This window comes from Enhydra lutris, unplaced genomic scaffold, assembly GCF_002288905.1.
Source record: "Enhydra lutris kenyoni isolate GAN:26980312 unplaced genomic scaffold, ASM228890v2 scaffoldscaffold12, whole genome shotgun sequence".
NCBI classification, from domain to species: Eukaryota; Metazoa; Chordata; class Mammalia; order Carnivora; family Mustelidae; genus Enhydra; species Enhydra lutris.
The window spans coordinates 2262753-2271436 of record NW_019154096.1 but is presented as its reverse complement, the minus strand read 5'-3'; the positions used below and the strand labels follow the sequence as shown (position 1 = coordinate 2271436).

Below are 8684 nucleotides of genomic sequence, written 5' to 3'. Positions count from 1 at the left end.
AAAAAAAAAAAAAAAAAAAAAAAAAAAGATGTCAATTCTCCCCTAGACTGACCTACAAAGCCAACTGTAAGCCCATCAAAACCAAATTTACAAGTGGGATCTAAAATGTAAGGAAATGCAAAGAAAAAAAGAAGCTCACAAAACTCTTAAAGAAGTTAGAGGACTACCCTACCTGATTTTAAGATTTGTTAAAAAGTTACAATAATAAAGACAGTAGTGTGGTATTGAGTTAAGGACAGACATATAGATCAATAGGACCCAACTGTCAATAGATAGTTGACAAAGGTACCAAGGTAATTTAATGAGGAAAGGATAATCTGTTCCAATAAATGGTGCTGAGACAGCTGGATATCCACTAGGACAAAAGTGAACCTTGACCTTAGTGTCTCATCACAAACAAAACTCAACTCAAATTAGACTACAGACTGAAACAAAAAAGTAAAATAATAAAACTTCTGAAAGAAAGCACAAGAGAGAATCTTTGTTTTTGCACAGGCAAAGATTTCTCAGGACCTAAAATATACAACCATAAAGGGAAAAAATCATAAAGGACTTCATCAAAATTAAGAATGGTGGGCTTTCTGAAAGATCTCACTGAGAAAATGAAAGCACAACCCAGAAACAACGAGGAGTTATTTCCAATATCTGACATAGCCCTTATACCCAGAAAATTTATATATATGCTTACAATTACATATACTTATAATTCAATAAAAAGATGAAAAAACCAACCAATTTTTTAATTGAATATAAATTCAGGGGAAAAAAAAAGACTTATACCAATGGCCAGTAAGTACAAGAAAAAAAATTCAACGTTATTACTCATGAGAAGAATGAGAATTGAAACTGCAAGATTCCATTTTGCATCTACCAGAATGGTTAAAATCAGAAAGATTAGCTACCAATTCTTGGCCAGGATGTGGGAACAACTGGCACCCTCATACACTGGTCATGGGAGTAACTTCACAGAACCATCTGGAATCTTCCTATAAAGACTATATCTGTCCCATGATCCAGTAATTTTACTCCCTAGATATTGACCTGAACAGAAATGAAAAGTCTGAGTCTTCACAAAGAATTGTCTACAAGTGTTCATAGCAGTTTTATTCATAATTGCCAAAAACTGAACACAATTCAAATCTTCATCAACAGAAGAATGGATTAAAAAAAAAAACTTATGGTTTATTCTGTTACATCTTAGATTAGAAGCTTTGTATTGTCTATTTCCATTCCAGTGGTCATGTGGACTATAGACTCTTTAAGACAGGGATCCTTCTCATACCTTTCACACCTGATAGCACCTAGTTAATAAGGGTCTACCAAATATTTGTTGCTATAAAACTGACCTCAAGAGAAAATAAAGAGGTATAATATAATTATGAACATCGCTGTTACCAAGGGAACACCTAATTTTATTGGCAGCAAATGTTAGGATTCAGTATCTACTAGAGCTCTTGAGATGTTAACTACCTACTGAATCAACTCCCCAGACCGAAATCTGGAGTCAGAATGCCTGGGGATGGGATTCTGCACCTGCAACGTAGTAGACGGAAAGGCAGAGAAGTCTCTGCATCTCAGGTTCCTAATCTGTAAAGTGAGCTTGATGCATGGACCATCCCCATAGGGTTAGTCCTGTGAGGATCACGTAATTATAAAGGTCTCAGAAGCACATGACAAGCACTATATAAACATTAGCTATTATTACTACTGACAGTCTGGATTTCTATGCACAGATACAACACTGAAGATGTTAGTCATTAGAGAATAGTTAGGACACATCTTTAAACATTTTCTATCAAAAAAATACAGGCATTATAAGGAAACACACATTGTTTATTTCACTTTGCCGATTTTAAAATATGGATAGTCATACCAAGTCAAACTTCAGGCAAAGGATAAAGGAATTGATACTGATATTTTAAACCATATTCTTAAAAGGTATTATTTAAGGGGAAATGTGTTCTTTATAAGACCTCTGAAAACCCATTTTTTCAACACAAATTTATTGAATGCCTATTCTAATGCGCTTATCTTAAAGCAAAATGTTGTACTAATTAGTTAATATTACCTCTAGGTATGAGTATAAATAATGAAAGTTCAGAAGACACGAGCTAAACAACTAAACTCTTTTGAAGGATAACGGGTGGGGTTGGGTGGGAGCTGTACCATAGTTAAGAGAGTTCACTGTTCACATCAAACTCTTTGGGAAGGTAGCCCCGTTTCTCCCCCCAGCAGAATCACTGTGGTCCCAAGACACTCAAATGAGAGATGAGTCTAATCCCTCAAGCGTCCTTCAGGAAAAAAAAAATGCTCTAAACCACTGTCCTAAATTACAAACTAGATGACATCCCAAAGAACTCATTGTATGCTGCCCTTTTAGTTAATTATTTGGCTCTGAAAAACGACCACACAACTTCAAGACCTGAGAAGAAGAAAGGAAAACCAGAATACCATGATCTTGGGGATGCCTGGGTGGCTCAGTGGATTAAGCACCTGACTTTCGCTCAGGTCAGGACGTCAGGGTCCTGAGATCCAACCCTGCATTGGGCTCCCTGCTCAGTAGGGGGCCTGCTTCTTCTTCTCCCTCTGCCCCTCCCCTGCTCATGCTCTCTCTCTCTCTCTCTCTCTCTCTCAAATAAATAAATAAAATCTTTTAAAAAAATACCATGATCCTGATCTGGCGCCTCCAGGTTGTAGCCATACCCCAGCAGCGTGCGCACGGCCTCACGGAGGCTGTCCTTATTGGATTTCTTGGTGCGGTCATCTAGAAGGGCATAGGGAACCAGACGAGGGTTTCTTCTGTTCTTTACATCCTACAGGAAGAGAAAAGGTGTCCATCGTCAAAGTAGGACTAAAGCTTCCAAATATAATAGAATGTGAGGCCCCTGAGGTAAAAGCTGCCCCTCCCCCACCACCTTAGTCTCTTCAGGTAACGGAAGTTACTGAATCCCTAGCAATAGAAAAGATGGATCAGATGAGTGACTGCAGGCCCTCCCCAGGAGAAGAAGAAGTAAACAACAACAACAACAACGACAAAGCCAGCTGGAAGGATCTCTTCAACCACCTTCCATCTGCCGGGGTCACAGGGCAATGTGTGAATTTAGAAAACACGGAATTTCCTTGCAAAGTTTACAGACAAGTCTTTATTACAAGAACAGCCAAATGATCACTGGTCACTTCTCAGTGATTTTAGTCTACAAACAACATATGGCTGCTTTGTCTTTCTCGGAAAAAACCAGCGTGTTATAGACAGCCATTCTATGAACTCAAATGGCCTGAAGAGTAATGCATTAAGGTGACTCCATCAACCTGTGAAAGCTGTTAATAGCAGAAATACTGAAATACCTACAAAACTCATGAACTGTTTATGACAAAAAGAGGCTCCAGGTTTAAAATGCGATGGCACTGATGTTGGCAAAGCCAGAAAGCTAGCTATCCTACTATCCTGGCAAAAGAAAGCACCCCCTTTCATCCACTGCCTGAGACTCTGCTGCAGATTCTGTTGGACTTTCCAGATCTCAAGAAGCATTCTCAATTCTCAGGTGAACCTGAGCTTGACTAAGAATGACGAGGCTGTAGATCCTTCCCAAATGTCTCAAAACAAATATGCTACATGGTGGATGGGGTTTGTCTCGGTTGGGTAAGAGCAAGGAAAGCTTTTCTTACTGTCTTCTCCCCTCTCTCTAGCAAATTTGTACCGAACACCTGCTCCTGAATACATGAACACGGACGGACACGTTGGGGGTCAAGGTCACCTAGGTCATTTGGCGGGAAGCAACACTCCAAAGCCACGCCAAATAAACTAACAGTATTAACATCACCCTGCACTCCTCTCTTTCAACATGGTTTTAGCCCCCAAACTTTTCCTCCATAGAAGGTCTGAAGCATTGAATGAATCATCCTCTTCTCTCGAGATGGTGTCCTGGGACTCAGTTAAAAGGAGCTCCCCAGGGGATCCGATGCACACTCATGTTTGAAAGCAGCTGTGCTCAAGAGACAGAGAAGAAGGTAATTTGAGGAAACCACTCTCAAGGACTTTCAGTAGGTTATGTTAAGAAGAAGGTGATGGAAAATTCAAGACACTTATTCAAATAACCTGGCAAACATGGGCTACGTCAGTGGGGAATGCGGTAGAGGGATGGGGTGCAACCTCGGGTAAGGAATGGGGAAATGGTTTAAATGAGAGCAATGGCAGGTTCAAACAGAGCCTTGTGCTTTTATGAGGAAACACATGCACAGGAAGGAGTGCCCCTACCCCTGAAGACAGGGACCTTAGGGAACTCCTCGTTTGTCTGACAGAGCTCCGTGGTCTTCAAGGTAAGTTAAGCCCTCCTTTTGCAGAGCCAGTGTGAACCCCTCATCCATCTGGGAATATAAGGTTCAGGTTCTCTCTCTCTCTGTCTTTCTCTCTCTCTCTCTCACACACACCCCTACACACAGATACAATGCTGGAGCAGATGTAGTGTTGACATTATCAGCTACAACTAGCTTAATTCAATATAAAAATATATTTTATGAGGTACATCAAGGCTCTTCCATTTTTCTTTGGCCTTCCCAATAGCAAGAAGTCACTGGCTTACAAGGGTTTTCAAAACTCATTTCTTCGAACCAATATTTAGGCTGTTGCCTGGACCATCGTCTAAGCCTGTAAGTAAGAATCCATTTTATTCCTGAAAAATTCTAAGTATAGGAAGCCTAAACTGAGCTGCCAAGAGGCACTGCAACAAGGCAGTGAAGCATCTTGGCTCTGGAGTCCGAAGGCTTGATCCCAAGCAGGGTCCGCCATCTGCTAGCCGCACAGAGCACTGGGCAAACTGCGCCCACAGAGGCTCCCCGTGCACCATATGTCAGCTGGGAATAAAAGGATTCCTCCCTCACGGAATTGTTGTCAGAGTTAAGGAGAATATGTGTAAAGCTCCAGACAGGGGGATGGCCACCTAATTGAAGAGCAAACCACCCCACGTATTTGGTCTGCCCAGGCACTGCCGTGAGCCTCTTTCCCAAGTAAATTATAGAATGACGTTAAGTTCCTTACTGCCGAGGGAAACAGTGGCTCAGAGAATTTAAGAAGCCTGCCCAGGGTCACACGAGGACTCAGAGGTGAGGCTCAAATGCGTTCTTCGGCCCCTCAGCGATGACACCTCCGGGTGTACTCAATGACTGTTAGTCACTCCCGCCAGCACCACCATTAATAGAGAGAGATCCACGACTCTGACATCTAGAAACCTCAGAAAACTCATCCTTGACTAAGTTTAACACAAACTCAGTTGGTGGTAGAACGTGATCTGAATTGAAGCAAGCCTGTTTATAGGCTTTATTTATCCCCTCTTGGTATGATCATGCCTACACGGTGCTGAACAAATAGTAATTTACATTCTGCTGCCCTGCAGAGGGTGCTAAGAAGCATGTAATCGATCACTGTATCGCCATTCTGGAAACCGAAAGATATCTGGGTTCTGACATTCATCTGGCCCCAGGGGTTTCAAATGAGGAACTGCGGACTTCTTTTATTATTATTGTATATCAATCTTCTCATATTTCAGAAGTTTCTCCTTAAAGACAATCTGAGAGAGAGAGAAATGCCATGGAACCACATTATAAATCACTGTTGTGGTTCAAATTCCGTTTTTACTCAGGGTTATGGTCATCTAACTTCCTGAGTCCAGCACTGGACAGGTGTGTCACTGCATACGTATATTAAGACATGTATGTGAGTTTCAAAACAATAATTATTTAATCTCCCCTGTTACGAACTACGCTGATTACCACTTAAGCAAACCTCAGCCTCCACGCTCTAAAGCCCCCACGTACCTGTTGGATGCCGTAAGTCCAGCCCTGCCGGATTCGATCCCGGGCCCACACATTATGGGCATTTTCTGCCAACTTGTCCACCATTGCTTCCTGAGATGGGGTAAGTTTGATGAAACTCAGGTCCATTGGGGCAGGCTTGTACCCACTTGTCAGCTGGTAACTACAAGGCAAAACAAAAGAAATATGTAATTGGCCTTTTCGAAAAAGTCAAAGCTTAAAAATCCCTATACCAGTCTCTTTATGGCCCTACCTACTTCTAATGGTTCATTTAACCACAGTGGTTACCTGGTCAGCAAGCCTGGAACCCTTCACTTAAGCTAATAACTCATTAAGTAGAAAGGCCACACAATCTTGGTCTTATTTTTATGCCAGTGAAAGTGAAATGAGACAAGTTACCTATCTCTCAAAGTTGAGAAGGATTTACTGAGTTCCTAACTCTTGAGGCTCTTCTATAGTACAAACCAAAATACTGGTTATCAATGAAAACATCTGATGGATTTCTCTTCCTATTCTCATTTTCTTCAACTATTAAGCATTGTATTAATTTGTATATTTATGTATTTAATGAATCTGTGGATCTTTACAGATACTAGCTATTTATTATTCTATAGGTAAATTTTAATGCATTTATAAGTTATTTTCCTATTGTCTTTCTTAGTTATATAATTTAGGAAGCATCTGGATAAGACAGAGAGTAGAAAATCCCAGGTATTTAACCATCTAAAAAATAATGAAGGCCTGGGTTTTAAGGAACTCTTACCTGAAACTACTTCTATATGCTGAAATGGAGAGAAAGCACTAAAACAAGTGTAGGTTTTCATCTTTTATAAAAGCTATAAAATTGAAAAATACAAAGTTTCCAGCATGTACTCATTAGGGCAATAATATTGCCTTGCCCCCCACAGATACACAGAGAGTCACCTCATTCTCTTTAACTACTGAGATTCCAACAAAACCTGTTTTATAGCTGCTTCTCTTCCGTTCTTCTGTCATTGTTGTATTACCTATAGTCAACTAGGCCTTGAGGTCAGATTTGTTTCTAATCCATTTTTCAAAATGCCATCATACTTGAAATAGGGCATGGCAGATAATCAGCCTTCTGATTTATAGTTTTTGAAAGAATTAGTGGAAGGAAGCAAGATGGCAGAAGAGTAGGGTGCCTTGAATGTAGCCAGATAACTATCAAATCATTCTGAAAACCTATGAATTCAACCTGAGATGAAAGAAAAGAATTGCTGGAATTCTACAAATAGAAAAGCAACCGCTTTGGGGAAGGTAGGAGGTGTGGAGAAGTGAATCAGATGGAATATATTGGAAGATGAACAGCAGGGGAGGGAACCTCTGTAAGCAGCTCCCAGAGAGTGTTACAGCCCCAGAGCACAAAATCAGTACTTTTAAAAATCTGCTCCAGTGAGAGACACCCCTGCTGGAAAGGTGCTCGGATGGCAAAGCGGGACAAAATTCTAGGTGGGATCCTGTGGTCTCAGGATCCCCGGGGTCACAGAAAGAATGGGGATGCCTGAACTGGCAGAGTTCCCAAGCACTGGAGCAGGAAACTGGCTATGGTCAGCAAGCCCAGAATTGGGATCTCAGCTCAGTTCGCCATAAACCGTAAACAGCAATGCAATCAGAAGACTGGTCTCCATGTGGGGGTCCTGCAAGTGTCAGGCCTGTGAGAACCCTCCTCTCTCCCCTGGGAATAAAAGTAGGGTGTGCTTCGAAGGAATCTGCAGAGTTCAGTGCACATAAAAGTGAAGACTGCTTTTCCCTGAAGGTTTACTGAATTTAGGGGCCCAAGATCTTTCAGCTCCAGGGCTAGAAACAGGGATACAGCCAGTTTAATTTTCATTTTTTTTTTAAAGATTTATTTATTTATTTGACAGAGAGAGATCACAAGCAGGCAGGGAGAGAGGAGGAAGCAGGCTCCCTGCTGAGCAGAGAGCCTGACGCGGGGCTCGATCCCAGGACCCCGAGACCACGACCCGAGCCGAAGGCAGCGGCTCAACCCACTGAGCCACACAGGTGCCCCTTAATTTTCATTTTTATTTTTATCCTCTAATGGGCCACAGAAATCCTTCAGGGAACAAAAGCCACATAGAGCAACCCAAAGCAGCTTACACTGAGACTGATCCCTTGGCAAGGAGCAATGCAACTCCACCCAGGCAAAGGCATCTGAGAATCAGAGCAGCAGGCCCCTCCTCCATAAAACCAGCTATAACATCAGTGTAACACCAAGTGTACCAAACACACAGAATTGCAAAACTCCAGTGTGAGGGGAAAATAGTATATAGAATTCGAGGGTTTTTTCTCATGATTCTTTTATTAGTTTATAATCTTTTTCCCCCCTTTTCAACTACTTTCTTATTTTAGCAATTCTGTTTTTTAGTCTTTTTTTAAACTTTCATTTTTACATTTACATTTTATAGATATAGTCTTCATTTTTGCTTCCTTTCACTGTATTCAATTTCATTTTTGTATATATATGTTTTTGGTTTCTTTGCAATTTTGGGATTTAGTGTCTTCTAAAAGAGAAAAATACACCCAGGACCACTCTGTTTTATCCACTTGGGAAATTATATTTTCTTTTTTCCTTTTTTTTTTTCCTTTTTCTTTTCATTTTTGGTTTCAGACCTCTTCAGATTTGTCTAGTGGGTATTTTGCTTGAGTCATCCTTGATATTTTTTATTTTATTCCCTTGTTCATCCATTCTTCTCTGGGCAAAATAATTAGAAGGAAGAATTCACAACAAAAGAAAGAACCAGAAGTAAGTAATACTCTCTGCCACAGACCTAATCATTATGGATATAAGTAAAATGTCAGACCTAGAATTCAGGATAACAATTATAAAGTTACTAGCTGGGCTTGAAAAAAGC

General features: G+C 40.8%; 1 protein-coding gene across 1 annotated transcript in view; it reads right to left on the bottom strand.

The window, feature by feature from the left end:
* Window positions 1-8684, bottom strand: part of LOC111144745 (ryanodine receptor 2) — a 549385-nt gene that overhangs the window by 261533 nt on the left and 279168 nt on the right. The window contains 2 exon segments of the mRNA XM_022499183.1: window positions 2666-2813; window positions 5812-5971. Coding sequence (XP_022354891.1) covers window positions 2666-2813; window positions 5812-5971 — 308 coding nt within the window.